The following is a 27,235-nucleotide window of genomic DNA, read 5'->3' on the forward strand; positions in this document are numbered from 1 at the left end:
CAGTTTTTTTTCTATACTTGCTCTTTTTGCCAGAAATAATAAAAAACATAATTTTTTAAATGGAAATCATAGTTGGCTATGAACTTAAAAAAATGCTAGCGTTTAACCCTTTCCAACGATATAAAGTAACCCCGTACCTCAGTTGGCAGTGAAAATATAATCAGGCGGTTAACGCTATTTAACGTGTCTCAGAAATCGAGCCCATGACATCTATGTCGGTTTTGCTCTATCTAGTCAGGAAATAGATTTTCTCTCTTAAAACAGACCAATTTCGACCACCCTGTACATATAATTCCAATAGTGAGACACCCCTTGAGAATTACATATAATTTTCGAATATGGTTTATTTGAAATGCAATATACGACTCATAACGACAATTTGACTTGAAATACCAAGTGTGTGGTACCAAATTATTCCTAAAAAATACTTTTTCCAAATATGCTAATGAGCTACCCTCGTTCCATTTGAAAAATCGAGATATGATTAAAAATATATATGATTTGGACACCTTTTGACCGACCAGGAGAAGACACTAAAAACATTAGAAGATCAAATATATTTTTACAAGGCTTCATGATTAAAAATTACTGTTTTTAACGCAGCCATGGCACTCTAGATTGAAACTTAAAATATAATTTTGTTTTAAGCGAAAATGTCAAAAGTTGACATATGATATGTTATGTATTATATTCAGAGCGTCATTTTCTATTGAATAAAGTAAAAAAACTAAACGTTCTCCAACCAAAAATTGTCTTATTTTTTCGGAATTGGTTTTTGGTGTGACTTATGTCTTTGGAGGCCTGATGATGGGAAGTAATTGATTCCCGAAACATGTTAATTTTTGAAATAAAAATTTGAAAAGATTCTCAGGTTTTGAGTTCCCTAACCCCCAAAGTTAGAGGTTTTGCATATAAAGTGGAAAAATACCGGGGTGCCATTTAAAAGTCAAAAGTTGTAGGCATTTCCGGTGAAACAGGAAGTGGCCAAAAAGAATTGAATACGTCAATCAATCCTAATTTATGTTATATACTAACATACCAAATCTCGTTTTTTTATCTGAAAAAATAAAAAAGTTATAGAGGTGAGCCCAAAGATATTTAAACTTGGGGTAAGCCATTTTTGAGACGCACTCGGTATGTTTAACTGTTTTGAGGAGTAACTACTTTTTGCCTGACTTTTTGTCAAGATAATAGAACTAGAAATAATCAATGCATGTCATCATTGACAAATAAACATGTTGACTTGATAGCTATTTTTTGTCTTGATGATTTTTTTGTCAAAATGACAGGTATTTTTTAACTTCCATTCCAAATATCTTGACAACGGTTGCTGGTAGCGATTTTTACCAGCAGATATTGCCGAAATTTCCTGAATACAATTCTTACTATCCTGTATATTTAGTTATCATAATTAAACCTGGCTATTAAAGGATTTAGAACTATGATTTATAAGTTACAAAAACTAGTTTTATACAACCAAAAAATAATATGATATACATGCCACCACATAGTATTAAGTAAGGGCTTCTAAATCTTGTAGTCCACCCCTGAGAAGAAGTATAAAATAACGTGTAATAACTACTTTACAACTGCACTAAAGAAAAACCACAACCTTGTACACGAAGCTAGCAAAATAATTCATTTATTTTTTACTACCTCTGTATTACTATTGCTCTGAATTTTATATTTGTACACCCCTGTAATGATCGTATCTTTGTATCTTAGCAACCTATTGACACGTGCCATTTATTGACAAAACTTCATCTAGCATCAAAGACTTTTTTATTATCTTTATACATATTATTTTTATATCAGTTTATAGGGTCAACATATAAATTTACAAGATGGTAAGATATATAGTTTGCAAAATAACACCAGTTTTTATAATTTTAAAATTGTTTTAGCCCCCAAAGAAGAAAGGTGGAGGTAAAGGCGGTGCTGGTAAGTTAGCAATTTATGTTTTGTCCATTTGTTTTATGTTAAACAATATAGCCATCATTTTTTTTGGTTTACAATTTTTATGATCATGTTGTTTTATTCAGTCTTGTACTTATTAGGAACTAGTTATAGGTACTTCTAAAAATATGGGCAATGGAAGTTTTCAATTATTTTTTTATTAATATTTTTGTTTTGTTCTTTGTTACAATTTGTTATTTTATTTTTAGGAGCTATTATTGATGGGGTAGATACGACTCAGATGACCAGAGAACAGTTAGAAGTATTCTGTCATAAAATAAAGGAAGAAAATGAACGGGAACGCGAAGAAAGAAATTTCTTTCAAATGGAAAGAGATAAATTGAGGACATTTTGGGAAATATGCAGAAACGAACTTGAAGAAGCAAGAGCTAAACTAAGGTTCTATGAATATTATTTTTTTATAATATATTAAGTGAGATACTGATCGAAAAACTTTCTTCTTTTTTATTTTTTTAGTAATTAATCTTTTTTTAATCAATTAAAATATTTAATAATAAGTATTAAATAATTTAAATTTTTGTAAATTGATTATTTTTTTAGATAGTTATCACTATAAATCAATCTAATATTTTATCGTATTATTTAAAAATGTTGCTAAAAATAAAAATGATTAATACAAAAAACTGAATATATCAAGAATTAACATTTAAATTAGAGATCAATATCTTTTATGTGGTGATTAACGTATTACATTATTAGAAATCAATTCAAGGTATGACAAAGTAATTTTTTGTTTATACTAGTGTTAAGCAGAATAATTTCTTGAGAAAATTTAGCATTATTATTATACAAATTGACTTGGAGGCGGGAGTGCGCCAGGGATGCATTTATCTCCCTTACTCTTCAATATGTGTGGCGAATCTATAATGAGGGAAGTTATGGAAGACTACAACGGTGTACACTATAGGCGGTAAACAAATAACGAATTTACGGTACGCAGATGATACACTTATACTCGCATCCTCCGCTAATGAATTAAAATCAATTATGCACAAATTAGAGGTGATCAGCGAGAGATATGGGTTAAAATTAAATAAAAGAAAAACAAAATTAATGAGTATCGATCGAAAACCCACGAATACAACAGAAGTAGCAGGTTTCGAAGTTGTAGATCAATATACAGGGTGGTCTGAACTGTATTCCGGAAACTTCGGCAGCATATTCTACAGATAAAAATAAGTAAAAATGTTCGTATAAATGTATGTCCTAAAATGCTTAATTTCGGAGATACAGGGTGGAGAAGTTTTATTTTTGTTTCGATTTTTTTAATTTATGTTATTATTTATTCTACTACTGATAGTTGTATAAAGGTAGTAAATCTAGAAGAAAATTGTATTGGACTGTAAAATAGTCCATTGTGTAGCATGCGGTAGCTCTGGATCAAAAATCGAGGGAAATAATGGTATAACTTTTCGGTAGTAAGTGATTATATAATATACATACGTGTAGTAAACCCACCATTTGTGAAATTCACTTAAAATTAACTAATTATATATTTTGCTTGCAGCTTTGCCTTTATACCGGGTGCGTCTCAAAAGTGGCTCATCCCTATAACTTTTTTATTTTTTCAGATAAAACAACGAGATTTGGTATGTTAGAATATGACATAAATTGAGATTGATTAACGTATTCAATTGTTTTCGGTCACTTCCGGTTTCACCGGAAATGCCTACAACTTTTGATTTTTAAATGACACTCTCGGTATTTTTTTACTTTATTCGATAGAAAATGACACTTTGAATCGAATGACATATCATATGTCAATTTTTGACATAGTCACTCAAAAACAAGTTTTATTTTAAATTTCAATCTAGAGTGCCATGGCTGTGTTAAACACACTAATTTTTAATCAAGGAGCCTTGGAAAAACAGATTTGATCGTCTAATGTTTTTAGTGTCTTGTCCTGGCCGGTTAAAAAATGCCCAAATCGTATTTTTAATCATATCTCAATTTTTTCAAATGGAACGAGGGTGGCTCATTAGCATATTTGGAAAAAGCATTTTTTACGAATAATTTGATACCACACACTTGGTATTTTGAATCAAATTGTCGTTATGAACCGCATGTTACAATTTCAAATAAACCATATGCCAAAATGTCAAAAGTTGACATATGATATGTCATTCGATTCAGAGTGTCATTTTCTATCGAATAAAGTAAAAAAAAATACCGAGGGTGCTATTTAAAAATCAAAAGTTGTAGGCATTCCCGGTGAAACCGGAAGTGACCGAAAACAATTGAATACGTCTATCAATCCCAATTTATGTCATATACTAACATACCAAATATCGTTGTTTTATCTGAAAAAATAAAATGTTATAGGGGTAAGTCACTTTTGAGACGCATCCGGTATACTACTTGTCAAAGATTAGATGTCAAAAAATTTAGATAAGTCAATTTGACTTACCTGATTCAGTAGCGTACCGGATATTTGTGTTAATAAACAATTATTATAACTTAGCTATTTTTATTAGAATTGCATATTTTTTTAACAATTTTAATAACTACCAACATTTATTGACAACGTAAAAGAAAACAACAAATGATTGAGTCTATCCCATGTCTACCCTACATGATAATTTTAAACGTTTTGAATAAAATTAGACCGGCACTGGTCAAACTGAAGTAAAGTCGGCCATTTTAGAGTCCCGTCGCGGTCGATCTAATATTTTTGATATACTCCTTCCTTAATCTGTTAATTCAAATGGTCGGACACTCGGGAAACTAGTTATAAAGTAACCAAAATTCATTTGACAATTACATTTTGCTTAAATTAAGCTAACTCGCTGAGCTGAACCGATTTCATAATTTTCTAGACAACTCTATTAATGCTGACTTTATCCACTCTTTTTTTTTACCGATAGATTAACTCGATATTGAACGTAATTGAGTGAATGGAAATTAATCATAGAAGCTAGAAAAGGTTTTACCATAAAATTATCTCAAACTATTAAATTCAGTTTTACGTAAATGATGTCAGAAAATTAGTATTTGTTATAAATCAACATATTGAAATATGCAGAGAACAAGTATGAAATTTATAATTATAATATTACTCACACTTAATAATAAAATAAAACAAAATGTTTTAGTATAATAACATATTTTCAGAAAGTTTTATCAAGAATATAAATTATTGCAACTCTATTATATGTAAATAATGCACAAACCATCCTTCAAAGGTTATTTTAGATACAGTAGATATAAAAAGTCCAGAGAGGCAGCAAAGAGAGTCATAAATTTTAGTCTAAATTCCGTTTCTTACCTTGGTTATCGTTTTCAGTCTCGTTTCTACGTTAAATACAAGATTTGAATATTAGGGAACACAAAATGTTGTCACCAAATTATGTCACCAGCGCGAAGGGTTGGCTTTCTGGTTTGTTTGTAATTCATTTTGTTCTTGCTAAAATGCTTCACTGTCGGAGAAGTTTAACAACTCATTACGTACGTAAAGTACCGTACGATCGCAAAAAATGGCGTCAAATGGCTGCTTGGGGAATGACAATCGATAATAATTTTGGCGAGATTAAACCCTAGACGTCAATTACTCTTCTTACTTTAATGGCGTTTGCTCTTGCTGCTATAGTCTGTCCAACGACAAGACCCTTGACAGTGATATAGTCTGTCCAACGAGAAGATGCTTGACAGTGATAGATGTGTCTGTCATTTTAATTTCAAAGTAGTTTATTTTATTTTACAAAGAAATAAGTTGGTACAACTGGAACGCATAGCAGGAAATATTTATAATTTGATTGACAAGATGACAAGTGATTACTTCAAAATATTGTGAAAAAAACTGTATAAAACTGAAAAAATGTAATCGAGTTATTTTATTTATAAAAACGGTATGTGTTAATACAAAACAAACAAGAACAAGACACTACATACCAAAAAAATATGAAAAAGAACTATTATTTACTTTCAAGTTTTATGAAACTACCCGCATTTATGATTATATTTATCAATATAACTTATGTACAAATACAAATTTGTAATATTCCACAGGAATAAATAAAACAACATAGGTAAATAAAACAAACTATTTTATTAATAATAACACCTACCAAATTTTATACCTTAAAGGTTGATTAATTAACTGTAATCTTAATTTTTTTAAACCAGTACCTTTTGACATTATTTTTCTGCAGTACTAAAATCCATTATTTACCTATCGTGTGACGTCGATATTTTACAGCTACTCCAGTTTTTAGTATGTGTTTAGTTTGATCCTTCTACCATATACGAGATGCACTTATCTACGACGAAATGGTATACAAACTTTATCGATGGCAACTTCATTGGTGTATAAAACTTTCTGCCTGGGCAGCGAGTATAAACCATAAACTGTGCTCTGGGTCTACAGTTAATTTTCACTCGATTTTTTCTCCACTTGACTTCAAAAGACACAAAACACACGTAATAATACGAATCAAAATGCATCATCTTCCAAAACGCAGGGTATTTAACAAAAGTTGACACAAAATTATAACCTATAATTTGGCAAGACTTTGACAAGCGTCAAAAATGACAAAAATCTAAAGGCGAGTTCGTACGCATCGGCGTCCGTTTGTCGTTCATCGTTCCGTCAAACCAATAAAATTGAAATACGATCTGTCATTTTTTAAATAAACCAATAAAACTGGTTAAAAACAACAAGACACGACGCATGACGGATTTATATTTAAACCCATCAATAGATAACTTAAAAATTATTAGAAACTTTTTTTAGTAAAATAAATAGATTGGTATGGGACGTCATATGCTTTTCTTCTGTCATCGTCTGTCGAAATCTTACCTGAGAAAAAAAACAGAGTATAGTTGTGTCTGATTTTATTTTCAAAGTATTTTATTTTATTTTAGAAAGAAATAAGTTGGTACAATTGGAACGCATAGCAGAAAATTAATATATTTAAAATTTGAGTGACAAGTGATTACTTCAAAATATTGTGAAAAAATCTGTATAAAATTGAAAAAATCTAATCGAGTTATTTTATTAAAAAAATTACAGTATGTGTTAATACAAAACAAGCAAGGGTATATTTTAAAAAACATCACATACCAAAAAAAAATGTAACAAAGATTTCCTGCTTTCAAGCCGTGTTTCAAGCTCAATCAACTTCCTGCATTTATTGTTACATTTATCAATATAATTATTCAATATGATTATTATTTACCTATCGTGTGCTGCTATTTTACAGATACTCCAGTTTTTGGTATCATATACAAGCTAGTATAGAAACTTTATTTATGGCTAATACAACTCTCTGACCATAATCTCTGGCAAACTGTCTCTGAGCACCGAATCTTAACTGTAAACTATGGTCTGGGTCAACACTTAATTTCCCCTTTGAGTTTTCCTTCACTTAATTTTAAAAAACATTGAACACACGTAATAACACAGTCCAAATTGCAAAATATTTATCATTTCTATTTGACATAATTTTACACAAAATTATAACCTATAATTTGGCAAGAGTTTGACAACTCTCAAAAATTTAAGTCGAGTTCATACTTATCGGCGTCCGTTTGTCGTTTATCGTTCCGTTGAACCAATAATATTGAAATATAATCTCTCATTTTTGAAATAAACCAATAAAACTGATTAAAATCAACAAGATATGACGCATGACGGATTTATATATAAACCCATCCATAGTTAACTTAAAAAATATTAGAAACTTTTTTTTTATTTTTTTAGTTAAATAAATGGATTGGTATGGACGTCATCTGCTTTTTTTCTGTCATCGTCTGTCGAAATCTTACCCGAGAAAAAAAAACAGAGTATAGTTGGGTTTTAAGAAGGTTGCAGTTTATTTTTATATTAAGTAAAAATGATTTCTAAATGGTGTAGTTTAAAATTCGAGGAAACATACTTTTTTTGAAATATATTTGTGTGTCTGGAAACTTTTTATCCTTTTTTAATCTTTCTATAATTAATGTTAATTTTCGATAAGTTTTATGTTAATTTTTAGTAAATACCGTCAGTGGCGGATTAAGTCTGTCGGGGGCCCGGGGCGGCGAAGCTAAATGTGGCCCCCGGTCTGTTTAGATAATGATATACTTCTAATGTTCATTTTGTAAAAATTGAATGACAATGTATGTATAATGGTTGACAACATTCAAGTATTTATACAGGGTGTCCCAGGCTGAGCCTGCGTTAGAAGTTTCTAGAGAAATACAATATCCAGTTATGAGATTTTGTGCATATTTTCACAATGAAATATAGCGATTAAAAATATTTTCAATATGGCGGCACTTTCGGAAGTACCGGAAGTTGACAGCAACTTTCTTATTTTAAATGGGTGACCCCATTTTTTATTACATACTTAAATTCTCGTAAAATTTTATGAATTTTGATATTAAACACTCTATATAGTCTATAAAATGAATAACTTTGAATTTTGACCGTTATTTTTTACAAAAATCAAACATGGTAAATATAAAATCCCTCTGCCAAAAAAGTTACTGCTATTCTTTAAATTGAGTACCTGAACGAATCAGAGAGGTAACTCTTTTTACTTTCGTGAAATAGAAAAGGAAAATAATAATACAAGTGACAGTTCTTCCTCTTCTTCCAAAAATCAACACGAAATGTCATAATTGTCAAAAGTAAAATGTCATCAGCTTTTGACATTTTTAAATAGCAGACCAATTCCGTCTCTAATAGAACAGCCCCGGAGCGAGATTTATGACGTCACGCTAGTTAGATACTACGGATTAATAAATATGTTGTAGAATACATGGAAAACATAATTATTCCTCGTATCTTTGGTTTGTATTTTAAAAATAATATAGTTTACATGAAATATACATAATATACAGTTAATAAATACCATATTATATACCTATTTATAGTAGTAAATACTTTGGCAAATAAACTATGAACCATACAAATGCAGCAAGTGTTTTACAATATATAAATGAATAGGTACATAAGATAATGGGTAAAATGTGAAATATATTTTAAATTTTGAGGTGTGACAATCGATCTAATTTAACAAAAAACATTCAATACCTACTAGTGATGTATTTATTATTAATTATTTAATAATATTATTTTTTTGGTAGGTTGTGATTTTTGTGTGTCTTTGCTACATTTGTATGGTTTCGGGGTGCAAGGGGTATTGAAGCGATACATATAGCCTAGCTTACCCAAAAGTCAACTTCACCTTCACGTGGTGCACCCTGTTTACACAAACGAGGCTCTGACGTCCGAGTATAGGCGGTATAACCTTATACAACCCTCAGACCTATCATCTTCTGGGGAAAAGGAGTAATAAAATACACCTAGCCGGCCGAGAACGTAGCACAAGGGAACTATCGCGCAGTCCTCACTGTGCCATAGCCATCCCGTGCTACAGTTGCAGCCAAAACTCTGCGGCAGCGTAACCGCCACAGTTAAACCTTTTCACGCAGCTTACACACAGCAATGATGGAACATTCGAGTGGGACAAAATTATCGTCCGAGGTAAAATACCCCTCAATCGGATCTCCGGGGAGGGGTGCCTACCTCGAGCGTATCATCGGAGAAACAAAACATCAATAAAGCCACGTTCGCGGCGTGGAACGTCCGCACTCTACTGGACAAGATAAATTCAAATCGACCAGAGAGAAGAACAGCACTGGTCTCACAGGAACTCCACCGATTAAATATAGATGTTGCCGCTCTAAGCGAAACACGCTTTGCAGATGAAGGTAGTCTCACTGAGGAGCATTACACCTTCTTTTGGAAAGGTCACCCCGCAACACACAGGAGAATTCATGGTGTAGGCATTGCGATCAAAAACGAAATCGCCACCAAGTTAACAGAAGTACCTATTGGTGTCTCCGAACGTCTTATGACCCTAAGGTACCCCATATCAGACAAAACTTACGTCAACAACATTAGTGCCTACGCTCCCACCCTTGACGCTAAAATTGAAGATAAGGATAAATTTTACCAAGCATTACAAAATGCCTTTCAACGAATTCCAAAGCACGAACGAATCATCTTGCTAGGTGACTTTAATGCCCGTGTAGGCAAACAACAGGAAATATGGCCTGACGTATTGGGAAAACAATGGAAAACGCAAATAGCAATGGTGAACGCTTATTAACAACATGCGCAGAGTATAATCTTTGCATCACCAATACGTGGTTCATGTTGATGAACAAGTTTAAAGATACCTGGAAACATCCTAGATCAGGCCACTGGCATCAATTGGACCACATAATCGTTCGAAGGATGCATCTAAAAGATGTTAGGCTCACAAAAGCTAGAATAGATGCCGAATGCGGCACTGACCACCGACTTTTAATTTCAAAAATGAAAATCCAGTTAAAACCCAAACATCCACGCTGTAAAAAGCAAAACAACATGACCAGATTGAACGTACGGGATCTAGAGAACAAGAATACCGCCGACGCCCTCCGGGAAGCCATCAAAGAATCACTTCCACCGATAACTTCAATCTCAATATTGGAAGCTGAACAAGACTGGACACAATTAAGGGATGCGATTCATAAAACCAGCGAAGCAGTACTGGGAAAGTCGAACAAAAAGAAACAACCAGACTGGTTTGACGAAAATCAACAGCATATACAGGCTTTTTTGGAACAAAAGCATAGAGCACATCAAGCCGTCACTGCAAATCCACTTAATCCAAGACTGGTAGATAACTTTAAAGCAGCCAACAACACCCTTCGAAGAGAACTGCGCCAAGTAAAGGATAACTGGTGGTCACAAAAAGCGAATCAGATTCAAGAGTACGCCACTCATCACGATTATCGTAAATTCTTCGAGGCTGTAAAAGAAGTATACGGTCCAACTAAGAAGGTAAGCTGCCCAATCATGGCTCAAAATGGCGAACTTCTAAAAGAGGAAGAACAAATCAGAAATCACTGGAAAGAACATTACAGCCATATCCTTAACCAAGAAAACAACCCCAATATGGAAGCACTAAACACAATACCTCAGTATAACAGCCTCGATGTATTAGACATCCCAATAACAGAACAAGAAATAAAGACCTCCATAAAACAGCAACAAATCAGCTGGCTGTGACGCGATTCCGGCGGAAATCTATAAGTGTGCAAGTAAAGAAATTATGGATCATCTTAAGGCTCTCTTTGATGTCGTATGGGAAAGCGGAGAGGTACCTCACGATTTTCGCAACGCGAATATAGTGAATATATTTAAGAACAAAGGAAGTGCATCAGACTGCGGAAATTACCGGGGAATTTCGCTATTGGCTATCGGCGGAAAAATTCTTGCAAAAATAATGTCAAACCGCCTGCACCCATATATAGAAAAAATCCTTCCAGAATCGCAAAGGGGTTTTCGTACCAACCGCGGCACCGTCGATTCCATATTTTCCATCCGTCAACTACAGGAAAAAGTAAAAGAGCAGGAGTCTAAACTTTATGTTGCATTCATCGATCTAACAAAAGCCTTCGACTCTGTGAACAGAGATGCGCTTTGGGCAATTATGGAAAAGTTCGGAGTACCCAACAAATTTCTTACAGTGTGTAAAAGCCTCCAAAACAACAAGTCAAGAGTGTCACATCATGGATCACTGAGAGACCCATTCCTAACAAATACAGGAGTTAGGCAGGGATGTGTCTTAGCGCCTCTCCTATTCAACATATTCATGGCAGCGCTCTCCATTATAGTGGACAGCAAACTGCAGGAGAGAGGATTGGGCATTAGATACTGATATGACGGCGGTCTGTTCAACATAAAAAGACTCAGGGCAAAAACACGTACAAAATTTATCACAGAACTTCAATACGCTGACGACTGCACTCTAGTTGCAAACACGGTACAACAATTACAAGAAATGTTGAACACATATACCTGGGCATACGAGGCTTTGAGCCTTAAGCTAAACATCGACAAAACTAAAATCATGTGCACTCACCCGGAAGATCACAACAATGCTATAAAAATCGGAGAAGAACTATTGGAATATGTGGCGGAATTCAATTACCTTGGCAGTTTGATTTCGGAAAAGGCCAATATTGACTCTGAAATTCAGCACAGGATTAGTAGCGCCTCAAGGGCATTCTGGAAATTAAAAGACAGGGTTTTTACAATCATGACTTGAGTACAAAAACAAAACTTGCAGTATACCGAGCAATTATAATCCCCACCATGATATATGGGAGCGAAACCTGGGTGCCTTACCGCCGACACATGAACGCATTGAACAAGTTGCAACAGAGACACCTTAGACAACTCTTAAGAGTCCGGTGGTTCCATCATGTCTCAAACGTATCGGTCCTTGAAAAATCTAACTGCGAGAGTATTGAAGTCATGGTCACAAAATCCCGCTTAAGATGGGCTGGTCACGTATGCAGAATGCAAGAAAACCGCATACCAAAATCTCTGCTTTACGGTGAGCTTGTGGACGGTAAGAGGAGGCCGGGTGGACAACTGAAAAGATACAAGGACATTTTCCACGAAAATTTAAAGGGAATTAACATGCAGAATGAGTGGGAAAAAGCAGCTCACAATAGAACTCAATGGAGAAGGGTTGTAAACTCAGTTAACAGCGGCAACCAAAAAGTAGAGAGGCAACAAAGCAATGAGATTTTTGAATGTCCGGAGTGCGGTAGGCAGATAACATCACGTATCGGGCTCTTCAGTCACAGAAAAGCTCATGAAAGAAAACGCCTTGCGTGACCATTTTCTTTATGTGTGTCGAATACTCGTCAGCGAGTAACGGCTGTATGTATGTATGTATGTATGTATGGTTCATAGTTTGTTTGCCAAAGTATTTATATAAATAGTATATATATATATATATATATATATATATATATATATATATATATATATATATATATATATATATATATATATTGTATTTATTAACTGTATATAATGTATATTTCATGTAAACTATATCATTTTTAAAATACAAACCAAAAATACGAGGAATAATTATGTTTTCCCTTGTTTTCCATGTATTCTACAACATATTTATTAATCCGTAGTATCTAACTAGCGTGACGTCATAAATCTCGCTCCGAGGCTGTTTTATTAGAGACGGCATTGCGTCAGACTAAGGAAGGAGCATAATGCTATCCATGTATTCATGCATGGTGGGCGGAAAAAGTACCATAAAAGCACTCTAGGGTGGGGATCCTTGACAGTTCTGTTTAACGATTCATTTGACACATTTGAATTTGACTTGAAATTTTGTGGATTTGTCAGTCTTTACGGAGCTTATTTTATGTTATTTATTATTTATTCTACTACTGATAGTTGTATAAAAAAGTGGGTTTCCGTTTTTATTTTCAAAAATATTTATGATAATTTTTTAATCGCTCAATTCCAAGACAGCTACCGCCATTATTATATGACATTTGAACAATTTAATTTTTGACACATGCCACATGTCTTCTTTATGTCACAGGGGCTGTGATAATCACTAAATTTGACTTTTAGGCTGTACACCTTTTTTTGACAGGTAGTTTTTTTCGTCCAAAAATTTTAAATATTGTTTTCTTAAAAATGCTTCCAAGGACATACCGCGACAAAATATCGCGATTTTGTAAGTCCTCCAAGATCCGAGGGGCCCCTTCGCTGTCTCAGGTCCGTGGCCCCCGTTATACAAAAGACTTCACTGTTCATCATCAGTAATGAAGCTAGATAATACATGCTGTGCAATGGTTGTAATTTAAAATGTTTATTCAGTAAAAATAAATATTGAAACCATTGAAAAATAACTTAAAAGCTAAAATATATAAAATCAATAATTATTCGATATTTTAAACAAAGAAAATTACACCTTGATTTAATTTCCTAAATAAAAAATGCCATTGACAATTACTGAGGCCTGATAATTGATAATTAAGTAAATATCTGCTTCCATTTATACTGTTTATGGTTTTGTAGTATACGTATGGTTTGCATACTCCACCTAAAAACTGCTTTATAACTACTGAACACATGTTGGCCTTGTTTGCCAGTTGAATAAAAAATTACTTATTAAGATTCGGAGGCCCCCTAAAACACGGGCCCGGGGATGCCGTCTATAGAGTGATTTCGCCAATTATGAGGATTTAACAATCGCTGATAATTCATTATCGATTGTCATTCCTCAGCCGTCTTTGACGCCGTTTTATTTTCGATCATACAGCATTTTTCAGTATTTAACTCGTAAAAAAAACGAATCAAGCATGAAATAAAAGTGTATAATCAAAATATTGAAATTTATTTTGTGTTTCTCAGGAAATCCAGGATAAACATTTTCAACCATCTTTCTTGAACATACGTTTATGGTCTTTCTGGTCTTTTTTTATAATATCTCTTCTGAAATTACATTTTTTTTCAGAAACAAGGACCGTCAAATTGAAGAGGCGGCCGAGAAAAATGAAGAGGAACTGAAATTTTACAAACAGAAAGTAAAACATTTACAGTACGAACATCAAAACGATTTGACAGAATGCAAAGCCGAAGGTTTGGTCTCTTTAAAAACCGCCCAGGATGAGCACGTGGAACAGGAAAAAGAATTGTTGAGGGATAAAAAGAATTTGAAAATGCAGTTGAGAGAACAGGAAATATCGTTTCAGGATCAAATAAAAAATATAAAAATTGTAAGACGTGGTTTTATATTTAGTTAAATTAAGATTTTTAATTATATCCCTAAACACCTCAAATGACGTAGACTATAGGTATTAGCATATTCGGAAGATTATCTTATACAGGGTGTTCCAGGCTGAGCGTGCATAGAAGTTTCTAAAGCACTACTACTTGTATATCTAGATCGGATATTTTTTGCACATCATTGTTTCACAATGAGATCTATCGATTAAAAATATTTTCAATATGCGGCACTTCCGGAAATACCGGAAGTTGACAGCAATTTTTAACAGGTACCCTCATTTTTTATTATTTATTTAAATTTTCTATAAAATTTTATGAATTTTGATATCAAACACTATATAGTAAACGCGACGAATGTTTGGGAGTGATTCATCGCTTGATGAAGTTAGAATCGACACGCGCGCTATCATCTTTTCATTAAAAACGTAAATTTTTACGTTTACGATTTTTAAATGCCCGGTCTAATCATCTGCCTGCGCTCATCCTACTTATTCTAAAATGTTAGCGTGATTGACAAAGACGATATTATATCGCGTTTCTTTGATTGATTCGTTTTTGTGTGTCAGTCCATTGATTGGTGTGCTTGCAGTGCGACCAATGGGGCATTCTATTTTATATTTATAACCAAATATATGTTTTGACAAGACTTTGACAGTTTGCTGGAATCCTTTTTTAAGTAATTTGTTACTAATAAATATTTTTGTAATATTCATCAATAATAATAAATTTAAAATTTCATGCACAAAAAATAGGAATTTAAGCGGTACCCTCCGTATACTTTTTTTTAAACGTATTTGACTATATCTAAAGCTATCTAAATAGGTATCGGCGAGAGCGAGCGACACGTAATTTTCAGTTTACGTTGAAATAAATGTAAGCCCGCGCACCGCATTAAGGTTGTCGCCCACTAGACCGTGGCGCGACGCGGCGCGGCGCCATGTAGAAATTTCTTTTGTCTGCTTGCCATGTATTTAAATGGACCAACGCACATTAGAGCGCGCAGCGCAGAAGCGCGCCGCGGGATTTCCGTCAAGAAGTCGGAAGACTTCTCTAGCAACTTTTTTCCGTCTCCCGCGTTTCGGAGCGTTGCAGTGTGCGTACTCACAAGGGAAATAATTTTGCATTCGAGTCTTTTCAGTTGGCTTTTTGACTAGGAACTAGTGATATGTATCAATGGCAGAATTGTATTTTTAAAGGTAAATTAGGCAACCGATTTTCATAAAGGAATATGATATTTTTTTTAGTCTTCCCTCACTAGAGACAGATGGACGAAATGCCTTTCTATCAAAGATTTAATATAATTGAGGGGTGTAGAGGCCAAAATTGGCAATCTCCACTTCTTAACAAAAGTGACAATCTCCAATTTTAATTTCTAATTACCTAAATATATAAAAAGATCAGGGTTTTTTGACCACATGACTAATATACACATCAGAATAAATAAGAATTATCAAAAAATATTAGTAATTTGTCTCTTCTGAAAAAAATGAGGAGTAGATATACCCGGTGTTTTTTCTAAAAAACCCTCAATTGAGGTGCGTAAAATGTTTCCTTTATATTTTGTAATACTGAAAAATGATTTTTTGTCTTTTATTAAATCTGAAAAAGATGGTAAAATTTCTCCAAACTTCTTTCTTTTTTTGTTAATCGTATGAGTCCAAACTTTTCTATTCACCCTCTCTTCCTCTGTTAGAAGAGCACAAAAATACGCGTTGGTCCGTTTTGAACTCATTGCTTTAAAAAACTAAACTACAGTAAGTAAAAAACACTTCGACTATAACTAAATAGCGTTGCCGCGTTTCAAAAGCGCGCTATAGTGGGCGCAGTCCCTTCGCAGCCGGAAAAAATTCTCTTCCCAGCGCCGCGCCGCGCAGCGGTCTAGTGGGCGACAACCTTTAGATCGGCGCGCTCGGTGCGCTTCGAGCTATCGGCGGTACTCGCGCCATCAGGCGAAATCAGAGAATGCATGGGAGGGGGCGAATAGTCTACTTTTTAGTGGAGCGGTTTTATATTAAACATGTCCGATGAATTATTAATCGTGTGTATTATTAATACACATTTCAAGTGTACGAGACCATATCATAATTAATATGCGGTTTTTTATAAAAATTTCTTATAAGCACGTAACCTATATTGTTTACTACACTTATTCAATAACTGAATTAGAAAACCTTCCGATTAAACCCATTTATTTCTCATCTCGTTTTGATTATCTTACATTATTTTGAAAATCGAATTTAAATATCGTCAAAAAACTTATCATATTATTTAATTTTTGGTTTGTTTTGACGTTAGTAATAACAGCTGATAGTCATCCTATGTTTCTATGTTGATCGCTCCGTAAAAGGTACAAATAGAGAAAATAATATTTATGTTTGAATAAAATATTTGTACATATATCTTCCGTATGTTAGAAAAAAACGGCGTCCAGTTGGATGGGAAATGACGATTGATGACATTTCCTATATAAATTTACATATAAAATGGCACCGACCTTCATTTCATGGTCATCGCTGATGCCGTTCCTTTTCGATAATACGGTACTATAAAAACTATTTATATTTTTTATTTTTTCAATTTTCTTTGACTTTTTTATTATATTTTAAGTTTTTAAAATCTTGGTTTTAAGTCAGTAGTGAATAAAACGAAACTTGTGTTTACATTTTGTTTAATGATTGACGTTTCGACTAATTTTAATTCGGTCTTCTTTAGAATCTATAATATACAATACAATTTTATCACTAACAATGTGTTTAATATATAATTTTTTCTTACCACAAACGTAGAAAATTATTTATACGTATATTATAGATTCTGAAGAAGGCCGAATTAAAATTGGTCGAAACGTCAATCATTAAACAAAATGTAAACACAAGTTTCGTTTTATTTACTACTGACTTAAAACAAAGATTTTAAAAACTTAAAATAAAAGCGATATATAAATGTTTGTAATGACACTTATTTAGATTAAAAAACTAGAAATAAAAGTTTTATTTGACTATTTTTCATATCTAGCTTTGTTTTTAAAGAACAAATTAAACCCTTTTGAGTTATACCAAATTTGTTAAAATCGGTTAAGCTAAGAGTCATGTAGTATATTTTATCCCCATCTTCCACTCTATTTCACTAATTTTATGTGGTTTGTTAAGATCTAAATATATTAATGTGTGTTTGGTTAAGATCTAAATAATATCAATTTCCATCATAAAGCATAAAATATAAAAAGTTGCATAAAAATATAAATAGTAATAATACTTTATAATCTTTTGAAATGCCGAATGAATTTGACTATATTTGAATAAACTTCTCCTCGTCTATGCTCAAATTTATGCTGGTGAATAGCTGTGTGCGACTCCAGTGCGCGGCTACAATCGACTTTCCGACCGGTCGTGCCGCTCGCGCCGCTCGCTCTCGCCGATACCTATTCAGTGCGCGCGGAGCTTATACAGGCTACAGACGGCATGGCAAGCCATGGCCAGCGTTTCAGCAAACGTTTGTAGAAGCGTTGGTCTTTGCTTGATATTCGCGCGCCGACGACCGTACACACTACATGTTTTATCTTTGCCAGTCTTCTCGAGGCAAGTGAAGGCGAACGTAAGAAAGGGTACAAATAACACAAGAAATGGAGTTCGACTCCGATGATGAAGTAATAGCAGCGTCTGCTCTACTTTTAACTCCAACTGCATTACTTCTGCCAAAAACTATTAAAAAAAGAAAAAAACGCAGGTGGTGGACTAATTCGCTCAACTTCGACATTCTCGCAATTCTCTTCTAATTCGACAAACTTCTTCAAGGGATACCATAAACTACTCAAACAAATTAGAATTTTATTGTCATTTGTTTAAATGACAATAGCAAGCTCTCTTGGACTAACATATGTCGTGTGTACGATCAAGCCCACTGGCGAGTTTCAACAAGTCCCTTTGATGTGTGTCGAAAATACTGCTTCATAGGCGAACCCTGGCCAGCGCCAACCTTACCTTTGCTTTGCCATATGTTTTGCATACACACAATGCGCCAACGTTGAAACGAGCGGACACTGGCCAAGCCTTGCCATGCCGTCTGTAGCCGCCTTAACATTAACCGTTTTTGACAGAAAAAAAATTTAAAATTTTTGGAGGAAAAAAACCGCATGTCATAAAAAATTGTATAGCCTAAATAATTAGCCTTAATAATATTTATGTTTGAATAAAATATTTGTACATATATCTACCGTATGAAAAAAACGGCGTTCAGTTGGATGGGAAATGACGATTGATGACATTTCCTATATAAATTTACATATAAAATGGCACCGACCTTCATTTCATGGTCATCGCTGATGCCGTTCCTTTTCGATAATACGGTACTATAAAAACTATTTATATTTTTTCTTTTTTCAATTTTCTTTGAGTTTTTTTATTATATTTTAAGTTTTTAAAATCTTGGTTTTGAGTCAGTAGTGAATAAAACGAAACTTGTGTTTACATTTTGTTTCGACTAATTTTAATTCGGTCTTCTTTAGAATCTATAATATACAATACAATTTTATCACTAACAATGTGTTTAATATATAATTTTTTCTTACCACAAACGTAGAAAATTATTTATACATATATGTTCCTATACCTAAGATAAATCGTTTTTAAGTTATTTAAGGTTTAGTTTTAAAGCGTATATTTTTCTGGTTTTAACGAGGAATTATTAATTAATTTTTATGACTTTAAACGTCAAGCGATGTAAAACTATATACAGGGTGCTACAAATTCGAGGTACGAGCATTGGTATCTCGGTAACCATAATAGATACGAACATGGTTAAATTGGGGCAAAGTTGCGCTTTGTGATCTTTACAAAGATGCCATCAAAGAAGTTTTAAAAATTTCAAGGATTGCTGAGTTTTTTGGAAAAAAGTCTCTTTATGTCACAGTGGCTGTGCTAATCGCTAAATTTCACGTTTAGGTTATACTTTTTTTGACAGGTGGTTTTTTTCCTCCAAAAATTTTAAATATTTTTAACAACCAAACCAAAAACAGTTAATGCTAGATAGCGTATAACCGCCGATAGTTAGCAATACTGGCGAAAGTTATGGAATTTTATACAGAATCTAAAAATATAATAAAAAATAGGGTGTTGTTAATTTAATGAAAAAAATATTTTATATCCGCTACATTTTTTGAAGCACACTTGTACTCCATAGTAGTTTTCAAATGTGTATTCTTACCGTTTCCTATAATTTTTATATCTAACTTTTTTTTGTAAACCTCGAAACAAATGAGATTTGGGCTTTAATGGACTTTACTCTATCGTTGACTCACATTGTACATTCACAATCTGAAAGTGATTTTGTATACTAGTAATATTTATGGATTTTTTAAATTCTAGGAACACCAAAAACATATTAGTGAGGCTAGAATCGAGTTTGAGGATAAAGCCAAAGAACTTGAAACCAAATACGAAAAGAAATTTCAAGATTTGAGAACGCAGTTGAACTCTCAACATGAGTAAAACACATCTATAAATATTTTTTTTTATAAAAACATGTAAAAAACATTTTTTTTAGTATGGAAATATCAGAAGTGGACGAAAGGAAAAACAACCAGATAACGGAATTAAATAAAAACCATGACAAAGCTTTCAACGAAATGAAAAATTATTATAACGATATTACTTTGAATAATTTGGCACTGATTAGTACTTTAAAGGTAAGAAATCATAGCTATAATTTATATTATGTTAGATTTTATCATCTTTCAAAGGCTTTTGCATGTGTCAGTAATTTTATATTTTATTCTTTTGCAAAAAAACTTCTTCTATTAACTTGGTTTTCCCCTTAATAGGAAAAGGAACTGTATAAAATTCTTAATTGTGTTAATTTACATTAATAATTAATCATGATTAATCAGACTTATATCATCATCATCATCACTTTCAGCTTATTCAATCATTTCCAATTATGGTGTAGCCTCCCTCACATATTTAGAAACTCTGTAGCTGGGACCATTGTTGTCTATTGTTGGCTATGCTGGCCCAAGTTATCCCTACTAATTTCCTAATATCATGGTCCCAACTCAGGTTTGGTCTTCCTCTAGGTCTCTTGATTCGTAGTGGGTACCATGCTGTAATTTTTGTGGTCCATCTGTTGTCCGTCCTTCTTGCCAGATGTCCTGCCCATTGTCACTTGAGGGATTTGATTCTGTGGATGACATCTATTACCTGGGGCTTTTGTTGTATCCACTTTATTCTTTTACGTTCGCTCTTGGTTATTCCCAAGAACAGTTAACCTAATAGGACTGCTCATTTAGCCAAAAGTGTCCGCCAGGTGCATGCGAAAACTACTCGCTTTGTGACGTCGTTGTAGTCCTTGTCATGGTTATTAGTCCTTATCCGGCAACCAATAATACACGCACGTGCATTATTGGTTGCCGAATGCAAAACGTTCATTACATGTTCATTATTTAGTTTATTTATTTAAACACCTTATATGTATGCAGTATAGGAAATTAACTGTATAAATCGTATTAAATACTCGGATAATGCATTTTTAAGAACAGCAGTTCCCAGCATCACCTTTTGCAGGCGTTCTTTTTAGAGTACTTTCATATTTTGCTTTAAAATAATTAATAAACAAAATCGTGGGCACTTAGTAAGCACTTTGTCACAAACTAAAACACAAAATGAACGTATTTATACACTCTATAGCTCTAAAAACTTTAAAGACACCTTTTTCACATTTAAAATTGACAAGATAATTAACTCAAAATTTCTCAGCTGTTATTTTTATAAGTTTACCATAGGCAACTAATAATACACACTATCATGACAAGGCTTTGACAAGGACTACAATGACGTCACAACTGTCAGCTGAAGCGCGGGAAGAGGCGAACGTACGTCTTATGAGGATAAGCAATCCTATTAGTTTACCGTTCTTGGGTTATTCCCAGCATATTTCGTTCCATTGAGCGTTGTGCGACTTGCAGTTTCCTTATAATATCCGTGTTAAGGTTGATTCTCACTATACCTTCCGTATCAGTTCCCTTCCGTTTACATAAAATATTATATTATGTAATTGAATAGGACAAGGCACACTATCCGTTCCGTTTCCCTTCCGTTCCATATCCTTGCTTTCCATACATTTTTTTGGCGCACGGACTGAAGCGTATCGGAAACAGCGTTGTCAAGTTCTTACATGTGTACCAGCTCTGTTAACATTTAGCTGATATTTATTTATTCTTTCACCTCTTAATTAAATCTATTACCTGTTTTAAAAGATACAAATTTTTAAAATAAAACTTGCATAATGATATAAATTGTACAATAAAAAGTATGGAACTAATACGGAACGGAAGCTTACGTCAATACAATAAAAGATACGGAACGGATATGGAATATATATGGAATCAACCTTTAAGTGTCCAGGTTTCGCATGCATAGGTCATGACTGGTAGTACACATTGGTCGAATGGTTTGTTCTTTAGATAAAGTGGCATTCTAGATTTGAATATGATTGAGTTTCTTCCATAAATACTCCATGCTAACTTAATTCGTCTAATAATTACTGGAATCCTAAGCTGTGTATTAGTTGCCCTAAATATATACCGGGTGTTGCATCGTCGGACGGGACATAGGAAATCCCATGTAAATTTTAATGAGGTCAATTATTGACTTCCCTAATTATTTTAGAGAATAATTCTATTTAGGTTCATTGAAGAGCACCAAAAACCCACATTCAAAAGAATAACTTTAGATATTTTTGTAACGTTTACGAGTTATCGCCGATTTCTTTTTAAATATTTCTCGTTTCTTATGGCCCTGTATTTACTTATATGCACCAGTCAAGGTAAAAGATAACTGTCAAATGAAGTTGTCATTTCAGAAATTTACCTATTTAGTGCTTTATTATTATTGAAAACTCATTCCTACATCGGAAATCTTAAAGATGTATAAATACAAATTAATATGAATTAAAGTAAAATAAACTAATCAATTACAAGGTTAATTATAGTATTATTACAATATTCAATAACTTATTAATTTAGGTACTATTAAATTGTTAGAACTTTAGGATTTAAGAAGATGTTCAAATATTCCTCCATCGACTGCTAGACAATAACCCAGGCGATCATAAAATTCTCTTCTTACATTCGCTAGTTGGTAAACTGAAATTCTATTGCATTAGGCAGAAATAGCATTTTTTAACTCGTCTAGATTTGGGTATTTTTTATCCTTGTATATCCTGTTTTTTAAATGGCCCCAGGGAAAGAAATCATTTGGCGAAATATCAGAAGACCTTGCTGGCCAATTTACTGTATGATTTAGGCCAATAACGTTTCCGTTAAAACTATTGTCTAAATATTCCCGAACAGCAAGGGTACTATGCGCCGGGCAGCCATCCATTTGGTACCAAACTTCCTGATTTTCCCTAGCGGCATCATGTAAAGCAGGTAAAATATGATTTTCGAGTAGTTCCAAATAATATTCTGCATTTAAATTTCGCGTAAGAAATAATGGCCCGATAATATTGTGTCCGAATATCCCTGCCCAAACATTTACTTTCTGTGGATATTGCGTCCTTGTTTCGACAAACCTGTGTTGGTTTTGGTTTGGTGTTTGCTCTTTCCATCATATCAAAACAAAACGCTTGCTGCCGTATTTCGTCCCCATCTCGTAGCTCTTGGTGCTTTTCATATTTGAAGGAATAGTATTTATGTCGTTTCAAAATTCGAAATGCTGTAGTGTGATCTATTCCTATTTTCATCCTCAAGTTTCCTTTGTGCTGATCTTTCCATCGTTCTCTTCCACGCACAATAAAACTTCCAAGTCGGTATCATTTCTTGCATCTTTTCTTTGTTCTTGCCTTGCTTCACATCTGCAGTTATTTATTAGGGTACCTTTGGTCTCAAATCTCTGGATAATCCTTGCGATTGTAGATTTTCCAGGTATCGGTCTATTCGGATACAGAGCAGCAAACATGTCCGACACCTTTTGATAACTATTTCCTTGATTATACCATTTAATCATCAATACTTTTTCTTCGGTAGTGTAATTCATGGCTAATATTTTCGTGGTATTGAGTAGGTATAATAATAATAAAGCACTAAATAGATAAATTTCTGAAATGACAACTTCATTTGACAGTTATCTGTTACCTTGACTGGTGCTCATAAGTAAATACAGGGCCATAAGAAAGGAGAAATATTTAAAAAGAAATCGGCGATAACTCGTAAACGGGCTAATCAAAAATATCTAAAGTTATTCTTTTGAATGTGGGTTTTAGTGCTCTTCAATAAACTTAAATAGAATTATTCTCTAAAATAATTAGGGAAGCCAATAATTGACCCCATTAAAATTTACATGGGATTTCCTATGTCCCGCTCGACGATGCAACACCCCGTATATATTCTTCTACTATTTCCAGTGCTGTGTTATTTACTAGAATGTATTTTCTGTCTACCATTTCGTTGTACATTACTTTAATTTTTGCTAAATTCATTTTGAGAGCCACTTTATTGCTGGCTGTAATTAATTTGTGCTTGTAAACTATGTCGTCAGCGAATCTTAGATGGTTAAGGTATTCTCCATCTATTCTTAATCGTTTGTTGGTCCAGTCCAGTTGACGGAAGATTTCTACTAATGTTTCTGTAAACAGCTTTGGGGATATCGCGTTTTCCTGGCATACTCCTTTGTCAGTTGGGAACTCTGGAGTTGTTTCATATATCATTACTCTTGCTTTGGCTTCTTTGTATATATTGGAGAGAGTTTCTATATAAAGTCTGTCAATACCTTGTTTCGTTAAGGTTTCTAATATTGCCTTAGGATATATCGAGTCGAAAGCCTTCTCAAAGTCTATAAAGGCTATGGTTAGTGGAAGTTCGTATTCTTTAGTTCGGCTGAGTTTCTTTTAGTGTATGTGTGATCAATCGTGCTGAAGCCGCTTCTAAAGTTTGCTTGTTCTCGTGGTTGTGCAGTGTTTAGCGTGTTTTGTATTATTTTTGTGTATATCTTGTATGTTGCTGGTAGTACGCTTATTGGTCTATAGTTCAGACTTATATACCTCTAGTAAAATAACTACTGCAAAAATAATGATTAAATAAAATTCATTGTTTTATAATGTCATAATGTCTTTATTTCCTAGAATTTCTTCTAATGCTGTAGTTTTTTATTTCTTGAGTTACTAAAAATTTTGGGAATTTCTTATCCATTTAATACTAAAGTAAGTAGAAATACACTAGTTTATTATAAAACAATGAAATCACGAGATAATAAATGTTAGATTCCTGGTATTATAAAATCATTACACATAATATACCAGACAACATCATGAGTTCGTGGGTGACTTTATTATTTTACTGCTATTCAGATGGTACCATCAATTATTATCTAATTTAATTTTTCTTCTCTTTCTAACAGTATTACTCACCCGATTGTACCTAAGGCTGAAAATTTGCTCAAGTTTTTGCTTATATAAGTACGTGTGTGACTTTTAGGACAGTTCTTGTATTTGTAATAATTTAAGGAAGGCTGAAAAATATATATTTTTTATTTATTTATTAATATCTGAAAAATTATCGAAATATATTTAGTTATATCTTAGGATTATGTAAAGTGATCTGAAAGATAGTCAAAAATGCAATAGTATACAGGGTGTTCCATTAAAAAAAATCATCCTGATCCACTCACACTTTTTTGAGAATATGAGGAATATTTTCCTGAAATGCATCCTCGGTACATACTTTAGGTTTGCACATAAAAATTTTCAAGTTATTTATTCTACGCACTATTGCCGGACCCTGTATAAAAAAATAGTCAATAAATAAAATATACTGTTCACTTTGCGAAGTTTGAAATTTTCGTCATAATTTTCGGCGCCATATTGCTTTTCACGTATTTCCTGACTTGGTCCATGAGTTGTAAACTAATAATAACAAATTTAATAACAAAATATATTAAAAAATGACAAATTTATTGTAGCCTACCCGCAGTATACAAGCAGGAATTCCACGGGATAAACGAATGTTTTGATCTATTTTGCTGCTTTTTGTTCTGTATCTTTCACGATTCCTCTGGAACTTATTCTCTGCACAGTCGAGCATGGAATTCCCATGCCTCCGATGCTCTCTATCAAACACGCGAATATTTTCGATTTAGTTACAAAATATTAATTCGGTAATTGTCCAATTACATCGTAAACAGCCGACACAGATAAAAGGGATTTTCCAGCATCTTTTTCGAGTTTGAAATACTTGATAACTTTTAATATGAGCCGTTGTTCTTTTTCGCTAAAACGGGACGGCATTTGAAACACAAATTAAATCACAAATAAGTAAATAGACACAGAAAATCACACAAAAGTATCAAAAAGTGATAAAAATCCTCTTCGAAAAATTTACGGGAAACTATCGGAGTAGTTAAAATTTAACGACAACTCTGACAGTCGGCGATACGAATTGTTCGATTTCGGCGGGTGATACAAATACGATTGCCTTTTTCTATTCGTGCACATTAGACAAGGAAGTACGATCCTTTATACGCAATGAAGGTGATCAGTATGGAAAAAGAAAAAAATAATCGTCCGGTGTAAGAAATTTAATGGACTTACATTTTTGACGCAAAATTTCCATTTCATGTGTTAAACATATATAAGAGAGAGAATGACAATCTGTGACGAAAGTTTCAAACTTCGCAAATTGAATAGTATAATACACAATTCACCTCATACTAAGTACTTATACTTTTTGAAAAAAATACAGGATTAAAGAATTCTTTAATATAGTGGTCAAACCAATTGCGATACTATATGAATCTTAATATGTCAGATTTACCTTCCTCTAATATTAAGACAATTAAAAAAATATGAGATTAGGTAATTCATTAATGTTTCAACATTTTTTTATTTGTCGGCAGGATCAAATGGAAGTATTACGAAAGCAGAACGACAGAATGACTAAGCAAGTGGCTGACCTAACTGCCGAGAATAAAAGACTGATCACGCCTCTGAAACAAGCTCTGGATGACGTCAAGGAGTACAAAAGACAGTTACAGAATTACGAGAAAGATAAAATTTCGTTGGCTGTAAGTAAGTATATGAGTAGGTTATAAAAATAATGATTTTAAGAATAAAGATTTGTGTTTTGATAAGAAAATAGTTTGTATCCTCGTTTAATGAATTTTTGCATCTTAAAAATTATTTGAGTCGAATTCTTTTATTTTTATTGATGCATTAGCTAATATCTTTGATTTTTTCATGTTGAATTGTAGTGCTTTCCTAATTTATATTTACTAATTATTATATATCTATATACAGGGTGAGTTTCCTACGATTATCTCTATGGTTATCTCGGAAACTACTGGAGATAGAGAGTCGGTTAAATAGGGAAAGAATTGCAGTTTTGTGGGGTCATAAATATGCGCCTTTCAGATTTTTGAAAAAGTTCATGGCTTACTAGATATTTAATAAAAAACAAATTTTGGCTATTTTAAAAATTGTCCCTAATTCCATTATAATCTATTTTAGACAAAAAGTTTTCAGATAAAAGTTGTAGATACTCACATTCCTAATGAGTTTGTGTTCTCCGATTTTTTCTAAAGCTTGTCATTTTTGACATGCGACACAAACATGTGCCTTTTTTAAATGGAAACCATAGTTGACCATGACTTCATAAAAATCGCCATTTTTTAAGCCTTTCAG

General features: G+C 33.2%; 1 protein-coding gene across 1 annotated transcript in view; it reads left to right on the forward strand.

Annotated features, from left to right (window-relative positions):
• Positions 1-1,758: 1,758 nt before the first annotated feature.
• The window catches only part of LOC115884589 (dynein regulatory complex subunit 4), a 49,371-nt gene continuing 23,894 nt past the window's right edge, over positions 1,759-27,235 (forward strand). The window contains exons 1-7 of the mRNA XM_030903212.1: positions 1,759-1,847; positions 1,905-1,941; positions 2,166-2,355; positions 14,298-14,559; positions 19,933-20,051; positions 20,111-20,252; positions 26,452-26,619. Coding sequence (XP_030759072.1) covers positions 1,845-1,847; positions 1,905-1,941; positions 2,166-2,355; positions 14,298-14,559; positions 19,933-20,051; positions 20,111-20,252; positions 26,452-26,619 — 921 coding nt within the window. The 5' untranslated portion in view covers positions 1,759-1,844. The remainder of the gene's footprint in view (positions 1,848-1,904; positions 1,942-2,165; positions 2,356-14,297; positions 14,560-19,932; positions 20,052-20,110; positions 20,253-26,451; positions 26,620-27,235) is intronic.

This window comes from Sitophilus oryzae, unplaced genomic scaffold (assembly GCF_002938485.1).
Source record: "Sitophilus oryzae breed Bouriz unplaced genomic scaffold, Soryzae_2.0 scaffold_302_pilon_pilon, whole genome shotgun sequence".
In the NCBI taxonomy this organism is placed as follows: domain Eukaryota; kingdom Metazoa; phylum Arthropoda; class Insecta; order Coleoptera; family Curculionidae; genus Sitophilus; species Sitophilus oryzae.